Raw genomic sequence first — 22,912 nt, 5'->3', positions numbered from 1 at the left:
TGACTTCACTGCACAGCCTCACAATTAATCCATGAGTAGTAATGCTAAGGGTACTCTGTGCCACTCACTGTTCCAAGCTTTCCTGGTGCCTTCAGTCATCACAATCTGATAGAGGTACATACCATTATCATCCCCCTTATTAATATAACTTATTCTTATACATGATTTCAAGGAGTAGAAAGTTATGTGAATAAAGACACTTACTGCTATATTTGTTAAAATAAACAGAGACACAGAGACTAGCCCTGATGTTGGATTTCTTCTTACCAAGGTAAAAATATCTTCATATTACATCTCTGTGTGTACTGTTTGTCCATCTGACTTGCCAGTTCACTAATGAATAAACATTTATGAAGTCCCTGATTAGTGCCCAGTGCTGTGCTTCTAGACACAGAGATATGAAACACAGTTTCTGCTCTTAGGATGCTTCAAATCAAGTTTCAAAAATGGGCCAGTCCTCATAAAACAGAAAATAAAGGCCAATAGATAGTTAAGTGCCAGTTATGATGCATAAATAATCATTTTTTACCTTCAGAGAGGTTAGAGGGAATGAAGTCTTCAGACAAGAAATTTAACAAGTGCCTGAAAGAAACTCCTCTTTTGGGTTGGATGGGGAGGCCAATGGTCAGGGATATTACTCCCTAAAAGTAGATTGGACAAGAGTCTGGCATTCCACAGAGAACTTGCACTCAGAAGGAGAACAGGAGGAGAGACTTTTGTCTTTACAATACAAATCCCTCCACTCCATACAGTGGGGTGTGGTGCTGTCTCCCCACCCGAGAGAAGAAACCTCATAGATACTTGGTGGTTTTGAAGATTGAGAACCAGTGTGTCTTGTCATCAATTTCATTTTCCCTGGTTTTACTTCTACTTAACAAACCTTTGGATGCCAAGCCCAAGTCTTGGTTACACCCCATGTTTCCTTCAGAGGAAACTGTACTAGTAACTGAAAACAGAAATGGTTCTTTTATTCTAATTCATGGGATGCAGGTAAGATTCCTGTTTGTGCTCCACCTTGGCTGGTGTCTTCACTAATCCTCAGACAATAGCTGGATATAATTCTCTGTTTTGATCCTTTGGACTTCCCTTCTGGTCTTTATGCAAAGTTGTGGGCTTTCATGAAAATTGGATTGTCTGACAATATCTTCTGACTCAATAATTCCATTCCTGAGGATTTATTCTTATAAATTATCTCAAGGAGTAGGAAGTTATGTGCATGAAAACACTGCTACATGAGTTAAAATAATGATAAAACTGGATATAGCCTAAATGTCTAGTAACAGGAAAATGGTTAAAGAAATAAATGACGAAAAATCTACTCAATAAAACATTCTTCTGCTTTAACATTATAATTCTGAAGATCATGTAACAATATGGAAAATGCTTGCAATATAATGTTAAGTGAAGAAAACACGATACTGCATTAAATTTAGGCTGTGACTGTAGCTATGTCAAAATGATGTGTGCATCTGGGTGAGACCTAGAAAAAAATTTTTTTGAAAGCTAGAAAAAAAAATTTTAAATGAAGATAATATTATTTGTTGAGATACCAAGAGTATGGGTAAAATTTCTTTATTTCAATTTCTACTAAAGTTGTTATAACTTTGGCAATTCAAGAGAATTGGAAACAGGATAGTCTGGCTGCTGCCCCTTCCTCAACTGGAAAGAACCACAGTGTACTGGGTGAGATGTGAGTATCCCATACCCAGCTGTGCCCCAAACTGCAGGATTACACAGACTTCTCTCTCAAGGGCAAAAGCCATGGATGGCATTCCTTCTGATACTCCTGGAATACCAAGTATAAAACTGTCTACTGCATGTGCTCAAGCCTTGGGGTTGGCTGACATAGACAGCCTCACCCATATCCTTCATAGATGTTAGCATTACATGCCTTTAAGAATCTAGCCACATGATTTGGGTCAAGTTACTTAACCTTTTTAAACCTCCATTTCCTCAGATGTAAAGTGGGTATAGTAATAATGTCTATTCCATGTAGTAGTTGCTCTAGGACATAAATGGGAAAAAGACATAAAAAGTAATATTTACTATAGTAGTTTAATAGAAAGTACTCAACAAAGGGAAGCTATGGGTAATGTTTTATTGCAAAAGTCCCCCATTGTTCTAAATGTCAAAGAAATAAGTTTAAATATAAAATGAACAAAAGAATTAAATGCTGCCTTTCAATCTCAAGAGAAACTTGGGTTTAATGGAAAAGTTCCCAACCTCATTTGGTTATATCTTTGGGTCTTATTATAGCTCCTTCTCTCTTACTAGCTCATGATTATTTCTAGGTTTGAGTCTTGTCAAGTGTTCTTGCTGTGTGAGGAGGTTGTCTGCACTACAGTGTTTAAATCATTGTGCAGGGAGTTTACCCAAGCATCAAACAAAGTAGCATGGTCTGCATAGTAACTCTGACATTTGAAAAAATGCATAATTTTAGGCCAGATAGAAGGCTAGAAGAAAGAGACACTGCTGGTGATACCACAGATGACTAACCCAGATGAAGGAGGTGAGAAGTCTGGGAAGCCAAGAGCCACAGCCAAGGACAAGAGAGGAATTTGGTTTGAAAGGAGAGTGTTAAGACATCAACAGCCTGGAAAGAGAAGTCCAGGGTAATTTGTGGCTTGTTGAGTACCAGGAAAAAAAGATGTGGCAAAAGAAGGCACAGATGTTGTGAAGAATGCAAGGAATTTATGACGATTCATAGTCTGACTGCAGGAAATGCCTGCCAAGGGCAGGTCTCAGTGGACCGTGGGAGCACTGGTTCAGGGAGAAGATATGTGAAGATCAGGACTTCACAAGTGACCTTTACCAGAGTATCATCTTGAACCAAAAGCAAAGGAGGAGAAGAGGTAGAAGACAAGAAGTTGTTTGAGAATAAAAATAAATGTTAGCAAATCTTTAGAAGTAATTAAAATGTTTCTAAACCAACAGCCCACCTTTACCTATCACTCTTTTCTTTAAAAGTCATCAACAGTGACTTGCACTCACAGTTCTCTTATCACAAACCCTACTACTCAGTCAAAAAGCTTTGCTTCTCTCCTCTCATCCCAAGTATACAAAAGTTGTTATAAAACCTTGAGGATCATTTCTTCTCATCATCCTAAAGGTTTATACATGCAGTTTTTATACAAATATGCATCTAATCGACATGGTGGGGATTATAGAGACCATACCTATCAAGTGGTCAAAGGATTTGATATTCTCCTTTCCCACAGATGTGGGGGGCTTGGTGTAGTGTTGCAAGGAAGAAGGTACTTGCTGGAATGCTGGGAAGGGAGAATGGAGGCTACCCTGCTAAAAGACTATGCATCAGCAGAGATCTTTTAGCCTCTGAACTTGGGCCCTCACTTCCTGCTTGAGTTAGGACAGAGCTAATTATGCCAAATTATTAGCATAAGCAATGCCTCCATGCAACCTTCCCAGACCCAGATCTGAGCCAAAGAGAGCAGACAGAAAGCAAGTGTTGTGGGAAATAAAATGTCCCACAAGCAGTTTTCCTGGCCCAGAGTTCCTGCACAAAGGAGCCTCCCCAGCTATATTAGCCCTCATGTCCCTTGTTCCTAATGAGGCTAACTAATTCCCCAACCATGGACAAAGGTTTTGTGATAAACTGAAAAATGACTTCCGGGGCAACTGTCTTTAGTTCTCAGAAAGTAAATTCATGGAAGTGAGTGACTGGCCAGAAGGCCAAGAGGCCATTGCTTCAGAGTGGGGTCCCAGAGCAGAGCGATGTAGTTATTCACAGCATGTTTGACTATGTGAGAAAAAAATAAAAATAAAAGAGTTTTGTTTCTCTTTGGTGATTTCTCAATATCACAAGATGAAAGTACTTTTCTTTGCTGAATTTAGTAAAATAAATAAGAGAAACAGAGAATTTTCTTCATTGATAATATTTGTTAAATAGCATTAATAAGTTTTGAAGAGGTAGGCATGGTAACAGTCTTAGATGAAATACAATTAAGAAAAGTTTTTATCTTGGAGATAAGCTACAACTTAACCACACCTCTCTCTCTCTTCTTATTCATAATTTACTTCTTCAACTCAGAAAAAAAAAATACTTGGGGGAAGGAGGCTGGGATGAGTGGGTGGCTAAAAGCTAACAGTTTAGTGATTGCCAGATTACTAAGAAACCTCTTTAGTTGACCTCAAGTTTGCTATCATGTCCAAAGATATATGAAATTACAAAATACAATAATTTGAGGAAAGCACTTAAAGTCTCTTGGTCATGTTTAAGCAATCAATTAAGAGAAAAGAGAGAGAAAATATAGCAGTTTAATAGAAATTTAATAGAAAAAAAAAAAGAAACAAAGGATGGTCTCATGAGTCCAGATTTTAGCCGAAAGTTCCTGAAATAATATAATCACTCTAAATAAATTATTCAGCCTCAGTCTGCATACCTGCTTGGTATTTTGATAAATACTATGACTTTCTTGAGAACTCCTTGTACAGATTTTTAAACTTTAATAACCTTAACATTAGTTTATTTTACTACAAAAGGGAGTGATGTTTGAAAAGACATGTTACAACGGTCATCTTGTAATTTTGCTCTGGGCAGATCTGGGGTACCAAAAGTAGAGATGATGACCTGTCTGGAAGTCTGTTCACTTTATCAGAGATGAGACAACATGTAGTTGTAGCTAGGATTTTCCAGGGAAACTATGTATCTGTCCCCCTGGAAGGAACTGAATATCATATAGGATTCATATACTATTCACAGACACCAAGGAAACCAGTGAAATAAAAATCAGCCACAGCAAGGGTTACAATGTTTAGCACTTTAGTCAACAACATTAGCAACCTTCCTAGGGCTTGTCACTTACTCATCTTTTGAAGATGCAGCTTCGTGAAGGGTAATGATCAAAGGTGGTGCCCAGGATTTCACGCTAATCCTCATTTCCAAGTGCCCACATAAGTGAAGGCCATGGCTCACTTATTCCTCAAAGCCTTCAGGACCCTGATTTTCAGAATATAGTTTGGTTCTTTCTACTGTTTCAATAGCTCCAATAAATGACTCTCTTTCTTATCCTGTTTCTAATTCACACCTGTATCTTCCTTGAACCGGCTTCTGCAATCCCCATAGATGGTCTTGTCCCCTCCTCTTACTCAAACCCACCTCCACGTTGGACATTCCCTATTTGCCTCCATCAAATTCAACACTGATCCCTGCTTTCCTTAAATTCGGCCTATAAATCTTATTTTCATCTAAAATTAAACCTGACGAAGAGGAAACTCCTTGTTCTCTCATCAAACTTCTCTTCACTATATATTTTCCTATTATTAGGGAGAAGCACTGATATGCCATATACACATTATTGATTAAAAAGTGGATAGCATAACCATCCAGATAACCCTGAGTCATACTGTTAGAAGGAGCGCTTGATACTGTAAGTACTTTGTTTTGTCGATGTGAGAAAACTAAACCTCAGAGAGTTCGGGTGACTTGTGAGTTTGCACAAAGGATCTGAGGCAAAAATCCAATGTTGTTTTCAGTATACCACATTGCCTTCTTTTTATTCCCTCTCTGCATATGGCATGGTTCTAGGTGCTACAGAAACACTTCCCAGGACCTTTCAGTTCAGGAACAACACTGTTCACAACACCGGCATGAAAGGGACATCACACACAACCCAACTGGCACTGAAGTGAGCTCCGTGTAGTTATTTATATCATGTAACGCCCTAACCACCTTTTCTCTCCCTCCTCTTCTCTGTGTTCAGTCTGTCGCTGACTCTGGCTGTTTCTTCTCTGCAGTGATGCCAAGGGCTGTCTCTGCTGCTGTGGAGGCTGCCTTCCAACAGCTCACTCCCTGATGCAGGCCCAGTGCCTCTCCTTACGGGGCCTCCACCTCCCAACACTCTCCTTCAGACACGCCAGACTGCCCTGGCAGCTGTCACCCCCTTCACCTGCCATCCTGACCGTGTCACACCCACCCCTGGGAAAATCTCCAGATGCACCCTGAGCAAAACACAGAGGCCTGAGTGAGGAGACTGACAGGGAACAGGGCCCCTGAGAACGCAAGGCAGGTGCCAAGTTGCAAAGAAAAGAGAAATGATAGACTTTAGAGTGAAACTAAAAATAAAGAGAATGTGTTTTAATACCCTTTTGGCTGATTCATCTTTCTGTGCCACCCGAGAGAGAGGCGTTACCCTCTATTCACCAGTGCCTTATGTTTTGCCTACAAGGCCTCTCTTCTCACATCTGAAAGAGTAAACGAACAATAATGCAAGTGTAGGAGATAATGTTGGTAGCATGGCTGCAATCTCCAGGTTGGAGCCAGACTCATCTTACAATTTCCGTCATAGCCTTTCTCAAAAAAAAATGAGATAACTGAAGTCCATATATGCAATTCCTCAATGTCCCTCCGTATTCTTTCTCTTGTCTGTTTTCATCTCATTCAGGCATGGGTCCAAGACGGAGTAGTGATTAAGTGGGCCTGGTGACACTGTATACTTGCTGACTGCTTATTCCCAAAATGTGGTTGGCAGGACAGGGAGCCCCACTTTCAGTCCTTCCAGGGAGAGAACTAAACACTAATTCCCGTGAAGTCTGCATAGCATCAACTTTTGTGCTAAAATTCATCAGTGGTAAAAACGTCAGTGGCTGTCAATAGCAGGGGAGAAGAAATAGAGGAAGAACAGAAAAGAAAGAGATGAGGCATGAAGCAAAGTAAAAAGAGAACGATACATAGGCTGGTTGAAAGTGATTGGGAAACCACTTGTGATCATCTATTTTGCCCATACCCATCTCATGCCTTGCAACACTGTTTGTTTTTTTTTTTTTCAACGTTTATTTATTTTTGGGACAGAGAGAGACAGAGCATGAATGGGGGAGGGGCAGAGAGAGAGGGAGACACAGAATCGGAAACAGGCTCCAGGCTCCGAGCCGTCAGCCCAGAGCCTGACGTGGGGCTCGAACTCACAGACCGCGAGATCGTGACCTGGCTGAAGTCGGACGCTTAACCGACTGCGCCACCCAGGCGCCCCAACACTGTTTTTGAAATAAGCAGACGGACGTGGATGCTAACAGTGAAAAACTGTTGGGGAGAAATATAAGGTAACAAAAGGTCAAGATAAAGCCCATATGACTTTGCTTTGTTTGACTTGATATGAGGATCCATTCTGAGGGTGTCTATTCCAGATTAAAATTATTTAGAACAGGCTATACAGCATGTAGTTTGAATATCCTTTAAAAAGAACAGTGATTCATTTATTTTAATGGAGAACAGTCCTCCTTTATCTAGAAAGGATCTTTTTCAACCAAACTTTGGAAAAGATGCATTTTTAAGAGGAAGAGAGGAAGAGGATACCTGCCCAGCTATCTATGTTATCCAACTCAACTCCACTCCATAATAATAATTACTATTATAGCTAACATTTATTTTAGGCTTTACTGTGTACCAGACATTGTGTAAAATACTTTACGTACATTATTGCTTGATCTTCCCATCAGTCCTGGGAGTGATGTGTACTCTTTTACATATGTCCATTTCATACAACCTTTGAGTCTTAGAAGATTTTGGTGCCTTGCCCAAGGTAAACAGTAGAATAAGTGGCAGAATCCAGGTCTGTCTGACTCCAAAACCTGTGCTTTTAGCCAGTGCACATATTGTCTCCTTCACTGGTATGACTGATGTCACTGGCAGATAATACTCTAATCCCATAATATGTTCTAAATAATTGAAACTACATAACTAGAAAATGGTAGCTAACGTATATAGCAGGCCCAACTGAAGTAATTCAAACATAAAAATGACCTCTTGGCATTTGATTATCTTTTACCTTAGACGTTGATAAACCAAACCATTCCCTTAGGACAACATTTCTGTCCAGCAAAGCATTTCTCTTGCCAAAGTATAATTTTGTTGGCTACATCTATCTCCTCCAAGCCCTGGAATCAGACCTAAGCTAGTAAATTGTGCTGTCCTGGCAAGACGCTCATCCTCCAGGGCATTGTATCAGACTAAAGCAATACATCATGTTGCTTCCCACTCTGTTGGACCATTTATCCAGAGTCCTAAAACGGTAATGTTTCTTCTCTGAGTCTCTAGTTTTCTTGTCCCTGGGCCTTGTGCTTTAGCATCCTGATCTTAGAGATGGAGGCGAATTAAATCGCATTATTTTTACACCTGTCCTTGAGTTGAGGCTTCCAAAAGAAAGGAGGGTTTAAAGAAAGGGGAAGCCCCATAGATCTCTGTTTCATTCCTTTCAGACCCACAGACACACATTCACTTGATTGGGTAATGAGAATACTTTGATCTTTTGGGGTCGTGGGGATTTAGTACCTGAGAAAGAGGTGCTGAGTGGTGGGGGTAGAGGTGGGTCAAATAGGGCCAAGATTCCTAGAAAAGATGACCTCGTCCAACTGAGAAGTATTGGGACCAGCAAACACTGGCAATTAAAAATTAACATAAACCAGAGTGAAATCAATACCAAAATGTGATAGGTTTTCCAGAAAAGTTCATGACATGTAGTTCATAGACAAGAGGACATTTTCTCAGCGTTCACTTTTACAGATGCCAAAGGTCAATCCTACTTGGAAAGATCCTTCTGCAGGGAAGCAGAAATGTATAGAGTCCACGAGCAACATATAAGGCAAGCAATAGGTATATATTTTAGAAAAAATTCTTCAAAAACAATCTTAATTTCAAAGTGTTTTATAGTAGCTTTGATATGATGGTAAGTCACTTGACTCCCTGATACACGTGTATGTATATACCATGTTATTCTAAGTGCATAATGATGTGCCTGGCCTACAGTCGTGAAAGCTTCTTTCCATATCTTTACTAAGCACAATGGGACATATATCTCAATAACTGTTTTCATTCAAGTGTGATTTCTACAGAATTTGTTTAAAAGGTAAAATAATGACTCATCAAAAGGCCTTGAGTTAAATGCAAATCCTATGAATTCACCCATCAGTGTATTACATGTTGGGTTTGAATAAACAGTCTTATTACAATTTTCCTTACATTAGGAATTCACAAAAGGAGTCCAGTTTTCCATATAAACCCATAAAATGTGTAGGAAGGATTGAGAAGTGATTCTCACTTTTCCACAAATGAAAATAGCAATTAAAATGCTAAAATAGAGACAACTTTAAGATTACTTATATTTTACTCAACTTTCCTACAGTATACCATGCAAAATTATGTCAACTGAATGATTTTTTTTATGAGACAAGATGGCCCATGGGGAAATGTTGCCTTAAGAAACTAACCATTCTGAGTTACTCTAAATTGTCAACATGCCTGGAGGTTTTGGATAAATAGCTGGTGTAAGAAACCTAATTTTTTGGCTTCTGTAGATTCTCAGTATAGTATTTAATTTTGTGATCAATCTTCAGTTAATCAAAGTTAAATGGAAAGTAGTTTATTATTACTTAATAACCCCATCTGTGTTTTCTATCAAATACATAATCATGAATTTTCTAGGAATAGCCAGCTTGAATTGTCTTACTTATTTTTTTCTGCTTTCAAAGTATGATTGACTTTAGAACCTACTCCTATTAGCAATTTCTAAAGAATAGTTTTATTCCTCAGAACCCAAAAAGTAGCAAGGTGTTTTTTCAGAACTGGATATTTCTTTGTTTGCAAAATGTTTGCATTTTTCATTATTTAAATACTGATTCTTGGGGCTCTTGGTTGGCTCAGTCAGTTAAGTGTCTGACTCTTGATTTCAGCTCAGGTCATAATCTCATGGTTTGTGGGATTGAGCCCTGTGTTAGGCTCTGCACTGAGTATGGAACCTGCTTGGGATTCTCTCTCTCTCCTTCACTCTCTCTCTGTCTCTTTCAAAATAAGTAAATAAACATTTAAAAATAATTAAGAAAAAATAAATACATATTCTTCAAATTAGTGTCTCCTCTTGCCACTGATAGGGTTGAAATAATTAAAGTAAAGCTTTCTCAAGAAGAGGGGAAGTTTCAAAGGAAATTAAAATTGGGTACAGCATCCCAACTGTATTCTGAGAAGCCTATAAGAAACACAAGCATACATAGCAACAGTAAAGGTAGTACCATTTTTACTAGTAATGAGCAATTAGAACTCTTTGTTCTAGAAGTGATGACCCCAGTTAAATCTCAGAATTACACCTTCTCCTTCAGAGATGGAGGGAAGCAAGTTGCTTGCATCCATGACAAAATGTGAGACTCAGCTAATTGGTGTAGTTTTGATGATGCCACAATTCTGCCCAAAACCCTTGTAACTAGCAAGTTTGCCCTGAAGATTATTGAATTACTCCACTGACCATGCATTATTTAAAGGGAAGTGCTATTATTATAGAAGCCAGCTGCTTAACCATTGGAATTCTGTCTGTTGGCCAACTTTCAAGATACAGCAGTGCACTGTGACTATGCATTATGTCTACACATAGAGCAGTCAAAGCCTAGGTTAGGTGGTGGCCAGCTTGTCTGCTAAGCAATATTTGATGTGCATGCTTTGGAGAAAAACTACTGATAAAATAAATACATAAAATTTCAATGTCAAGATTCTGTCAGCAAGAAAACTTCTGTGAAATTTTATACATGCGTTGTCTCCTCATGCTAATGGTTGAGTGAGTAGATGGTCATTTCTTAATGAAGTGACCAGTACCACAGAACTCTGGGACTATACTAGTTGTAGAAAGGTCTATCCCTTTTCTATTCTATTTGTTTTGTGGCAGTTTCAAGGGAGAAAAATATTTTAAGACTCTTGGGGAACTCAAGTGATAAATAGAAAAAATATTTTTGCTTTCTAAGTTAAAAAATATTTGAACCTCTTTTTTGAAGATAATGTAAGTAGCTTCCAACCATATTGAATATTTGGCCTAGAAGGGTTTTCTCCTACATTTCTTTACTTGTTAGAGAATCTTTGAAATAGGACCATGGCAGTCATATGTTGTGTACCATACAGGAGTATGCCCCTAGGATCTCTGGCAGGTGTTCAGACAGCCTTTACTTAACTGTTTCTAGAAATGGGAAGGTCATTACCTTTAAAAGAAGTTTGTCCCATTTTTAATACTTTTGAACATAAATTGCTGTTTTTTTTCTTATACTAAGGCAATATTGTTTCCTGTTCACCTACCAATTCTGACTCTGCCCACTGGAGTAGAATTACATAGTTACTAATGAGGAGCTTTTATTTTTTTTGAGTTTATTTATTTTGAGAGAGACAGAGCATGAGCTTGAAGGGGCAGAGAGAAAGAGAGAGAATCCCAAACAGGCTCTGCAGGGTCAGCACAGAGCCTGAGCTAGAGCACAAACTCATGAAACCATGAGATCATGGCCTCAGCCAAAATCAAGAGTGGGATGCTTAACCAACTGAGCCACCCAAGCACCCTACTAATGAGTTTTTAAAGGTAAGGATAGAACAATTCATTCCATCTCATTTAAAAATTAATCATAATAACAATAGCTGTAATTTAGATGTCATTTAAAAATCCCTATTTTTCTCAAAATTTATACTGGAGCAAATTATTTTACTGCCTTTCTAGTAAACCACATAGTTTCAGACTTCTAGTTTTGACCATACCAACAAATATCATTATTTTTTGTTTTGTTTGTTTTTTAGAGAAAGAGCACAAATGGGGGCAAGGGGCAGAGGGGGAGAGAGAGAGAGAGAGAGAGAGAGAGAGAGAGAGAGAATCTTAAGCAGGCTGCATGCTCAGCATGGAACCCAACACGGGGCTTGGGATCCAAGTCCAAGACCCTGGGATCATGACATGAGCCAAAGTCAAGAGTTGGACACTCAACCGACTGAGCCACCCAGGCACCCTTTTACTTTGGTGTTAGAAAAAAAGCAATATGAGTATACTTGTAGTGGGAATGCAAAATGGTACAGCCACTATGGAAAACTGTATGGAGGTTTCTTAAAAAATTAAAAATTTAATTTTCATATAATCCAGCAATTCCCCTTCTGGGTATTTATCTGAAAAGAATGAAACGCTAATTTGAAAAGATTTATGCCCCTCTATGTTCACTGCAACATTATTTACAATGGGCAAGATATGGAAGCAACCTAAGTGTCCATCAATAGAGGAATGAATACACAAGATGTAGTATATAGTATATACAATGGAATATGACTCAACCATAAAAAAACAGTGGAATTTTGCCCTTTGTAACAACACAAATGGACCTAGAAGTATCACACTAAGTGAAATAAGTTAGATTGAGAAAGACAGATAACATACGATTTCACTTATATGTGGAATCTAAAAAAACAAATGAACAAACAAATCAAAATAGAAACTGATTCACAGATACAGAAAACAATCTGGTAGTTGCCAGAGGGGAGAGGGTGAGGGATGGGCAACATGGGGAAGGGGATTAAAAGGTACAAACTTCCAGTTATAAAATAAATGAGAAACAGGGATGCAATGTGCAACAGAGGTAATAGTTAATAATATTGTAAAACTTTGTATGGTGACAGATGATAGCTAGATTTATCATGATGATCATTTCATAATGTATAATGTTGAATCACTATGTTGTACACCTGGAACTAATATAATAGTGTATGTCAATGATACTTCAATTAAAAAAGGAAAAGAAGTAATATGAGGTATTTGAAAGATAAAAGACAAAACTTTGACCCTCAACTATGGCCTCTCAATTAGTGAGAAATGTGTTTTTCTGTTACATATCTTGATATAGAACCAGAAATCAAGCCTATAGCATACTTCAAAGGATGAATTAAACTTCAAAAGGTCATAACTAAACACTTATTATATTCATATATTCCAAATGAAGTACAATTAGTCCATTGTAATATTATGAATAGTCAAAGAAAATCATCTCTCTAGAATTATGGTAGCTAAAGACAACCAGTAGTTACATTTATGGTAAAAATCCAAGTTTTTATACCACCATTTCAACAACATTTAAAAAAAAAGCCAAACAAATATGGACATAAGGTCAATTTTCTTTATGGAGCATTACAGAAAAGTCCTAAATTTCTGTTCCTAAATTCATTGACCTAGAAGCACAGCTATTTTATAGAACTGAGCCATGTCAAACTCTGAGATCAGCTAAGAGAGGTGACAAAGCACATGCCCAGTATGTGTTATTATTTTTGCTATGTTGATGATTACTTTCTATTTCATAAGAGGAAATAGAACTGTGGTGAGTTTCATGGCTATTGAGAATCTCCAAGAAGGGAGTATGCAATACATACAGTGTTTTCTGCCTTCCCAAGATTAAGGTTGGTGTCTTCCTCTAGAAGGAACATTATATTAGAGATGCATGAAATGGAAATGCTAAAGAGGTCCAGGCATTGCAAAGCCTATCCCTCTCCATATTCAACCCACAAGGATGAATTTTGAAATCAGTTGTTTCTGAATTAGCCAAGTTTGAAGGTTTTTGGAATCACCTTTACCACCCTACCTCCAAGCATCAGGTTACTATTCTATATTACGCAACAAACGAATCCCAATTATGTCTCATTAAGAAATGTATACTTTTGACAAAGAGCTATCATTACCTGTGATGGACACCAGGGATACCTCAAGTAGGCTGAGTCACTTTCTCCTTCACCCTAAGAGAAAAACCAAAGTGTATCAGCTACTCTCAACTGGCTGACTCCTTCAATCTCTTGAAATAACCACTTAGCAAGAAGTATGTAGAAGTCCTTTGTGAATTACAAAGAACCATGTAAGCTCATTTGTGTCTTTCCTCTAATTTATACTCCCAGGAAAAGATTATAAAAACAAAAAACAAAAAATATTGTTTACATTGCCCAAGGGACTGGTCAAGTCTCAGCTTGCCAGGGCCCGGCTGGCAAGAAGAACAAGTCTTCTGCACTGGTAGATCCTCCAATGGCAAGTGAAAGCACTGCTGAGGCCTCATGTGGGGCCAGCTGACTGGTCCCTCCCAAACCTCTCAACCATGAGGTGCCCACAGGGTTTGCCCCTAAGCAAGAAAGCAGACCCCACCCAAAGAGACCACAAATGAACCCTCACTGAGTTACTACCCCCCAGCTGCCCTAAGTATGACAATAAACCTGCCTTACAGGGAGGAAGCATCCCCAGGCTCCTATGCCAAACATCAGGAAAACATTTGGGTTTGTAGAGGATGCCATGAATGGTTGGCCCTTCAAGCAGCAAGGCAGCCAGACTAGTTTGGTAGCAGGCCATTACCATGGGTCTGATCTTCCCTAACGAGGGAGTTCAAAATATACATGAGGATTTTGATTTTCAAAACTCCATTCTGAAGAATGGTGTCATTATGATACAAACCTAAGACTTTTTATTTAAAATATAACATTATCTTCTCTGTCAGGAATAAAGATCAAATAAATGCCAGATTGATGAGTTGGATTCTTCTGGATCAGTGGTTCACAAATTTTCTTCCATGAAGCCTGGATATCAGTGCAGAAGACCCAGGCCCCCTACCTCCCTTGGGAGGAGAGAAAGCCAAGATCCTGTCCCCCTGCCTTTGCCCAAGCCAGAACAGTTTCACTTTTGTCTGTTTTATCTATTGGTATATAAGCAATATTTGATTTAACAGAAGTTCTACTGTGACAAACAGTTTACAAAGAATTCAGGTACATTTTAAGTTCCTGTAAGCTTGTTTTGCCCTCTCTTTTAGTTGTAGAGCCAGGAAAAGTGTGTCCAAATCAAAACAAAACAAAATAAAACTAAACCAAAACCTACTTGCCAAGTAAAGAGGTCTAATTGATTTGTAAATATCAAAAGAAATTTGATTCATCATATGCCCTCTGGGCAATTAGAATCACATGAAAGATGGCCACTTAGTTCATTCTGTCTCAGTGTAGTAGTTATTCTATAAGAAAACAGAATTGATTGCTCTGGTCTCTCTAGGGTGAAAGGAGAGGAAGCCCTGTAACACTAATATTGCTACCAATTCCAAGTTCCAAGGCTTCTGGAGGCAGTTAATACAAAAGCTGTTTCTTCAGAGACCATATAAGATCCTGGAAAAGGATACTCAGAGAAGGTGAACCAATATTTATTTAGGACCTGCTATATGTCAGGGGGTGTTCTAAGCACCTTTAGTGCATTTTTTCACGTAATCCTTAAAGAACCTTATAAGGAATATATTAAACCTACTTTACAAATGGGTAAACTAGGCCCCAGGAGGCTTAAGTGTCTTGTCCATAGCTACTCAACAGATCTCCTGGGCTGTCTGAGGAACTTGAACTTTGCAGGGAATAGATCTGAGTTTGAGCCCTGGCTCCATCCCTTACTGCATGAATGACCTTAAGCAACATCAGTAAAATGAGGAGCCCTTTGAAACTCAATTTGATGTTACAATGGAAGCAGTTAAGCAAAAGAGTAAACACTTGAGCCATCCTGTGCATAAAAACTATGCAAATTTGCTAAAAAGATGAAGAAAACTTGAAACATGATCTTCCTTTAATTAATATTCCTAGCAGCCTCCAAACTAAGGGAATATATAAGGAAAGACTGGGTTTGGGCATAGATAAGATCCTTGACTACAGGCTTCTGAGAACTTGAGAACTAACAAAAATAAACTGCATGGTGCATGAGTTAGTGCTAAGGAGTGTAATGCAGAGTCTAGAGACACACTGTGATCCAGAAGAATCTGTGGGATCAGGAATTGTTGGGGAAGCTTCAGGAAGAGGTTGAGGTGTGTAGGTTGACCAGGTGTGGGGAGAGGAGAGGCTCCAGGGGCTGGGTGGAACTGTGAAGATAGCTGATTCCCCTCTAAAGCCAGGCCCCTCTGTTTGATTTGTACAGACAAGCCCACGGGGTATGGCTCCAGCAGTCGGAGGGCACCTCAGACAGGCATCGTGGATGAGTGCTGCTTCCGGAGCTGTGATCTGAGGCGGCTAGAGATGTACTGTGCACCCCTCAAGCCTGCCAAGTCTGCCCGCTCAGTCCGTGCTCAGCGCCACACTGACATGCCCAAGGCTCAAAAGGTAAGCCAGCTGGTGGGGAGGGATCCAACATCCTCAAGAGACTGAGGTATCTTATGCCTGTGGGTAGACTAAACAGAAACTATGTCCCATAGTCTCCTGGCTTCAGGTGTCAAAAAACCACCATTCTCACCTCAGATGTCCATCCCTTTGGTCACTCCACATTGCAAAGTCTCCTTTTCACTGCTCTGGACAGTCTGATACTGGAAGACAATGGAGAACAGTCACTAAATGTGAGCTTTGGTATCAGATAAAACTGAAGTCCTAGCTTCACCAGTCACCAGCTGAGAGCCCGTGGCCAAATAACATAACCTATCCAAGTGTTAGTTTCATCGGTAAAACTGATACAATACCTACTGCATCAGGTCATTTTAAGAATTAATAAATACACATGCAATTCTTTTCACGTTCTGCACAAAGTAACTGTGGGACAAGTGTTAGCGTCTGTCATAATTAAAATTAATAACAAAGCACATAACTTTACAAGTCCTGGTATTCTGCAAAGGTGCAAAGAAAAAAACTGTGCTAAAATGGGAAGTATTTGAAACTCACATTCAGTGGCAAACCTGATTAAAGAAAAATATATTAAAAACAGAAATTTCTGTTTGGTTCTCAGAACACCTAGAAATTTCTAATGATCAAAATCTGTAGATGTCTTTTTCTATGAACTAGACTTCAAACAAACCTCAGAGGTACTATTTATGCCATCCAAAGCAACATAAATCATCTAATACACATTAGCCACTTGATAAATTTTGTTGAATGGGTGAAGAAATGAGTAGAAGTGATTAAATTCTAGTAACTAAGTAGAAAGAATGAGAACTAAAGAGCAGGTGGTAGGTGAAGGAGAAAAAAATAAAGTGAGGATGGGTGAGTAAGGAAAGAAAAGCTCTCATTAGGGTCTCCTTGGGGGTACTATTTAAAAAACCAAAAACCAAAAACCCAAACAAAAAAAACTGCGGTTTTACTCTTTGGAGGCCAAACTAGCATTGTGCAGAAAGCATAAGAAGAGAAACCAAGAAGTTCACGATGACACATTTACTGCTTCCTGGTCCTAAACTGCAGCTGAGCCTGGAGGAGGACCAGGGAGCTTAGCAGAGATGTGACCCCAGGGAGCCAGCTTGAATGATGGAAAGGGACTGGGCACAGTCTGGTGCAGAGAGAACACAGTAGCCAATGGGTGAGTCAGGGAGGAAGCACCACAGAAGTAACTCAGGAGAATGTGGCTGAGAAGTGTGCTTGCGGGGACAAAGACAGGTTAATTCTTTCTCTTCCTAGGTGGCTCAGTGCCTCTCAATTTCTAGTTGGGGAGGGGGCGGGGATTAGAGATCAGTCCCAAAGTTCTAGAAGCTTGGTTCTTGTGACTGAGGCCTACACATCCCTCCAGCACCAGTGCTGTCTCCTGTGCCACATGGATCCCGGGCATTCTGGGCTGACTCAAAGGCTCTGTCTTCTGGGACACCAAGGGAACCACCTGTTCTCAATGCAATTATTTTTGTGATGTTTACAGTATCATCCCCCATCTACCACCAAGAAAACGAAGTCTCAGAGGAGAAGGAAAGGTGGGCCAAAGAAACACCCAGGAGGGGAGCAGAAGGTGGGGACGGAAGCAAGTCAGCAGATGAAAGGAAAGAAGAAAGAGCAGAGAAGGGAGACTGGAGCTAGAAACTGAACACAGAGGCAAAAAAGGAAAATGGAGGAGAGAAGGACTAAGCAGACAGAGGCAAGGACGATGAGAGAGAAGCAGACAGCGATAAAGAAAAGTGGGAAGTGCTATAGAGGAATGAAGAACAGTAGGCCTGGTGGAGCTAGATAATGAATGTGATGGAAGGAAGAGAAGTAACCTGTTGTAGAATGTGGATAACAAACATGGAGACAATGGAAAAGAAAAACGTAATGCTCAAGGAAGTCCAAAGAAAGACAGTGGCAAGAATGAAAAAAGAACAAAAATTATAAAAAAGGCAAATAAGACACTACATTCCCCTCCCCCCAAAAACAAATGAGAGTTAAAGAATTAAGACAAAATTCAAGGCTTTTCCATGTATTTTAAAATCTTGTGTGAAGCTATTATAGAAGAATTGCCCATGTCAATGTATGTCCAGAGTTAAATATTAGCCCAAAATTCTCAGCAAGACTGAATTGTGTCATAGAAGTTCCCAGATTTTCTTTCCTGCAGTGTCATTGGAGGCTGCATTTCTTAGTCAAGTCCAGGTTGAGGCCAAAGGGCATCCAGTATTTGCTTAAAGGCCTATGAGGCCTGTGGGGTAACCTGTAAGAGGAGTCATTGAACCTTTTCTTTTTTTGCACTTTGGAATCAGATATAAAAGATGTATTGGTCTGCTTGGGCTGCCATAACAATCGCCACAGACTGGGTGGCTTAAGCAACAGATATGTTCACACATTTCTGGAAGCTGAAAGTCCAGGTGAAGGTGTTGACCTCATTTTAACTAAATTACCTCTGTAAATACCGGATCTCCAAATAGGAAACAGTTTAGGTATTGGGAGTCAGGACTCTAGGTACTGGGAGTCAGGACTTTAACATATGAATGGCTGAGGAGAGACACAATTCAGCCCAGAACAGATTCCTCATGTCTGATCACTGCCTTCTGATTCTATCTCCTATAAACCTGTGTGTATGTCTATCTGTCTCTGTCACACACACGCACATACACACACAAACACACGCACAAATCTAGGTTTTCATATATGAAATCCTATGAGTTTCTGTTCCATGGAAACCCTAGGACCGTGTTACTTTAGAGCTGAAGTTCGTTGGTTCAATCCTTTCATTTTAAAGACAACGATACAGAGATCCACAAAAGGGTAAAGACGTACTTGAGTTCTAAGCTGCCCTCCTTCTGGCCATCAGAGAAGAGCACATAATCAACATGGACTAAGAAAGAATTCCAAAAGGAAAATATGGGGCAGAAATAGGCAAATGAAATCTTCCATTAATTCAATATTTTTCCACCAGAAGGAAGAACATGAATGAGAGCAAGGGGTTGGATTTCCCTGAGGGTAAAAAGAGCTAAGTAGAATCACAGAATTTAGGTCTTGTAAATCTTCTCCTTCAGCGTCTCTGATTTAATTAGTAGGGTTAGAGTCTTAATAGATATAAAGCAAAAAGTCTCCAGATCATCCAAATTGTGAATTATAAATGCTGAGAGAGGGTATAAGAGAAAAGTGGTCAGTCAAGCAAATAATGAGACTTTGGGTAAGAAGATGACTAAACCAAGAAGTGAAGCATTTCATCCAAGTAACCTACTTTGAAGATGTCATGGTATAAAGGAAACTTTCTGCCTGGTCCTTCATGTCCCTGCTGTATTTCTACTTCAGGATCATTCTTCCTCTATGGTCCAGTGAAAACCCAGGATTATATAATAAATATAACATAACATAACATAACATAACATAACATAACATAACATAACAAAACATATAAGGCCATGCCCAAGACTTAGCCCAGGAGGAAAATGTCCAGTCAGAAGCATGTCAAAGCCCCAAATGGGAGCCAAGCCACTTCTGCTGTGGTTACAAAAAGCTGGCTGATCTGAAATGACAAAAGCTAGGCTGGTGCCTAAGCCCATCTAGCCAGCCACCTTATTCAGGAGATGCTGAGTTCTTCTGCTAAGACATCCATGCTTTGGAACCAGCCTCAGGCATAAGCCAATATTTACTGTGACTACCACCTGAGAGTAGCCTGCAAACACAGATGGCTCTTCAAGTTCCTCAGAAGAATTAATGATTTGTGTCCTATGGAAATGTTCCTTAGAGATTTTCTCTTCCCTATTTCACTGTTGACTGAGTAAATGTCAATTATGACTCAAGGCTTTGGATAAGCTATTAATTATCCTCTATGATAAACTTCATTCAAAAGAAGTAAGGCAAAGACTTTAAAAGAAAAAAAAAGGAATAGAACTTTCTAGTTAAAGAATGCTTAACTCTCACACTATGGCTTATAATACACTTCTTCTTAGAATGGGTTTTATCAACTCTAAAGCAATCATCTTGAATTCCTAACATATGATTTCTGAATAATATGAACGAGGTAAACAGGAAGCATCTAGTGTAGTCTTTCCATCTCCTCCTTTCTAGTATCAATACTAAGCACCTAGTGACACATGGCATATAATGCTAGATGGATGGATGGATGAAATAGACGGACAAATAATTGTTATATGCAGCTTAATAGTGGAAGAGAAAGACCATAAAAATGAGTAGCATTGCTGAGATGAAATGACTCCTCTTGTCCTGGCATAGGATAGCAGGGCAAAGACACAGGAAAAAAAGGAGAGCAAAGAGTTGCACTGACCCAAGTCTTGCCTGTTTAGAACTTCCCTCTATAGCTTAAATTGAAATCATTCATGGACCTACTGCTAAAGGTGGCAACTGTCTGAGTAGTACTTTATAGTGAATGTTATGTACCTATCTCTCTCCTTGCTGCTTTCTTGAAGTAGGCAGAGTATTGATCATCATTTAAAATTCTACTGTTTCTCTTAGGGCAAATTGACTGTGTGTAAAACAAATGGGAAGATATAAGGAATCATGATCCTGAAATAAATTTGTTGAAAAATATTTTTATTGAGCACCTACAATGTGCCATCCTCTGTACTAGGCATGAAGGAGAGTTATAAGGACTGAAGAGGCAATAAAACATAGTAGTTAAGAATACCTGGCTAAAAACACTGCCTGGGTTCAAATCCTGATTCTCACTTACTGGTGGTGTGGCTTTGGGCAAATCATGTCATTTACCTGTGCCTTATTTTACTCATCTGTCAAATGATGGTGCTGATTGAATCTGTCTCCTACAGTTGTGAGAATTTATTGAGATTATGTATGTGAATGTGTGTGCACAAACTTTTATATTGCTTAAAATGGTACCTGGCACATAGTAATCACTATTAGAGTTTTAGTTAATATTATTTTACCTAGTTCTGAAAATTCGAGCCATCTGAAAAAGAAACAGATCTCTTCATGTGGAAGTGAGTCTTGTATCACCAAAACCTTCGAGGCCAACTTTGCCAGCATTTTCTGGTGAATTTTCAGCACTTCTGAATTGTAGGGTTTCAAGCAGATGATAGAAGGGAACTCAGTGATCTAAGCGCCCTTCCAACCCAGAGAACACCAGTGCTATGAATAATTCCAACTTAAATGGAAGCTCAGCTCTCCCATGTGAGGAACTGCTAACTTTTACTTCAAGGTCACAGAATGAACTTTCAAAAAACCACCATTTTTCTCAACCAGTTAAAATCAAATGTAATATGTGTTTTCATTTCATGGTGCCTGAGGAAAATTTAATTGTAGCATGAACTCCAGCTCTTACTAGTTTTAAGTAAAATTGCCAAAGTAAATAGAAATGTGGGATATTTCCGGGCTCACACAGCTTCCGGGACATTTCAGTTTCTAGGGCTGCCGATCCAGTGCCTTTCACAGGCATTTGATCTTCTTTCAAACATCTCTTGAAAACAAACAAAAGCTCATACAGCTTCGAATGTGCGTGCTGTTAGGATGTAAGGGTGGAAAAAGAAGCAAAAAAAAAAAAAAAAGAGTCCTCAAAGAGACCCTTCTCCCTCCCGTCACCCCTTGACCACCTCCCTCCCACCAACCACCACCAAGAAATAATGTTTTCTTAAGTAATACATGTTGCAGTTTCTTAAGTATATTAACATCCATGGGGAAAGATGAAGTCTATTCTTTTTACTTGTCTATGTGAAAGGAATAGGGCGTTTGCACTATTTACTAGGTAACATGGAGTTGACTTTTAATCCAAGGGCAAAGTTGATAGTTTGAAGTTAAAGTGGAAGCCTTTGGTAGCAATAAGAAGATAAACTGTTTTAGGTGAAGCAGCAGCAGAATGCCCTTTTATGAGGTTAGGAATTTAGGGTAAATCATTTTCCAAAATTATAGGTAAATAGAGTTTCTTGGCTTTTCTTTCAGTGAAGAATGCCTCAGGTTGTATGCTCATCAAAATGAATGAAAGCCCAGCTACCAGATTTCTTTGAAAATCAGTGACAGTATTTACTGACCTAATAAGCAAGACAAATCCATTTTTAAAGGAGCGGGTGAGGTTAGCAAATGTTCCTCAATGGCTACCAAACTTCCAGGTCAAAATCAGCTTCTCCATCCTCAGGGTGTTAACTGAAATTTGAGCACCTTTCCCTGACATTGGGGTTCATCTTTAATGGGGCTCTGTTATGCCTTTAGTGCTACCTCACTTTTATCCACCAACCAAAAGAGATTGCTTAGAAAGACAGACTTATATTTAAACTCAAAAAGAGAGAAATAGAAATTGAGAACAGCAGGGAAATTATGTGCGATGTGGGACAATGGGCCTGTGAGTCCATATCTGATACTTCTTGAGAGCAGCCAGGAAAGTTCTCACCATATACTAGAAGCTCAATTACAGATCTGATGGGCTACTGCTAGATAAGTAACAAAAGCTAGAAAACATTTTGGAAAATTCCTAGCTTTATTTTATTAACTAATGTGGTTACAGTTTTAAGACCTTTGGTCAGGAAACTAACTCTTTTGAAAAAGTGGAAGTTTGATAGAAGTTTGATAGAAATAAGAATGCTTATTGGTACAACCAACTAATTTTAATTTTAATGCCCTTGCTGGTAATTTACAATCTGTAATTAACTACAGAAAATAGCTTTGAGAAGAAAGGGATTCTTTTCTCTACCTTCTTCGCGTGTGTGCGTGCGTGTGTGTGTGTGTGTGTGTGTGTGTGTTTGTATAGTTTTGTGTTCTAGCATTGTTTCAATCACTAGGAATTTAGGGTGAATCACTTTCCAAAAGTATAGATAAATGCAGTTTCTTTGCTTTTCTTTCACTGAAGGCACATTCTTATGGAAAACTAATCATCGTTCAGGAGAAATCACATTATCCCTTTGTCTTCTCAAAGGCCCAGGTTTAGTACTAAGTTAAATATTTTTCAGGAAATAAAGGAAACATTACTGAGGGGGCAGGAATGTTGTACCTAACCCAACCTTTCTGTTGTACCTAAGGGTGGAAGGATTTCAACTACTTCCAATCTGA

At 39.1% G+C, this 22,912-nt stretch overlaps 1 protein-coding gene across 5 annotated transcripts in view; it reads left to right on the top strand.

Annotated features, from left to right (window-relative positions):
• Positions 1-22,912, top strand: part of IGF1 (insulin like growth factor 1) — a 71,241-nt gene that overhangs the window by 39,629 nt on the left and 8,700 nt on the right. For 2 of the 5 annotated variants that reach the window (XM_030323519.1, XM_030323520.1), the window contains exons 3-4: positions 15,696-15,877; positions 17,385-18,148. In XM_030323519.1, coding sequence (XP_030179379.1) covers positions 15,696-15,877; positions 17,385-17,546 — 344 coding nt within the window. In that variant the 3' untranslated portion in view covers positions 17,547-18,148. Of the gene's footprint in view, positions 1-15,695; positions 15,878-17,384; positions 18,149-22,912 lie in introns of those variants that run through there. The other 3 variants (XM_030323522.1, XM_030323523.1, XM_030323521.1) reach the window with 2 other exon arrangements.

Source organism: Lynx canadensis, chromosome B4, assembly GCF_007474595.2.
Source record: "Lynx canadensis isolate LIC74 chromosome B4, mLynCan4.pri.v2, whole genome shotgun sequence".
Taxonomy (NCBI): Eukaryota; Metazoa; Chordata; class Mammalia; order Carnivora; family Felidae; genus Lynx; species Lynx canadensis.
This window is presented reverse-complemented; position numbering and strand designations above follow the sequence as displayed.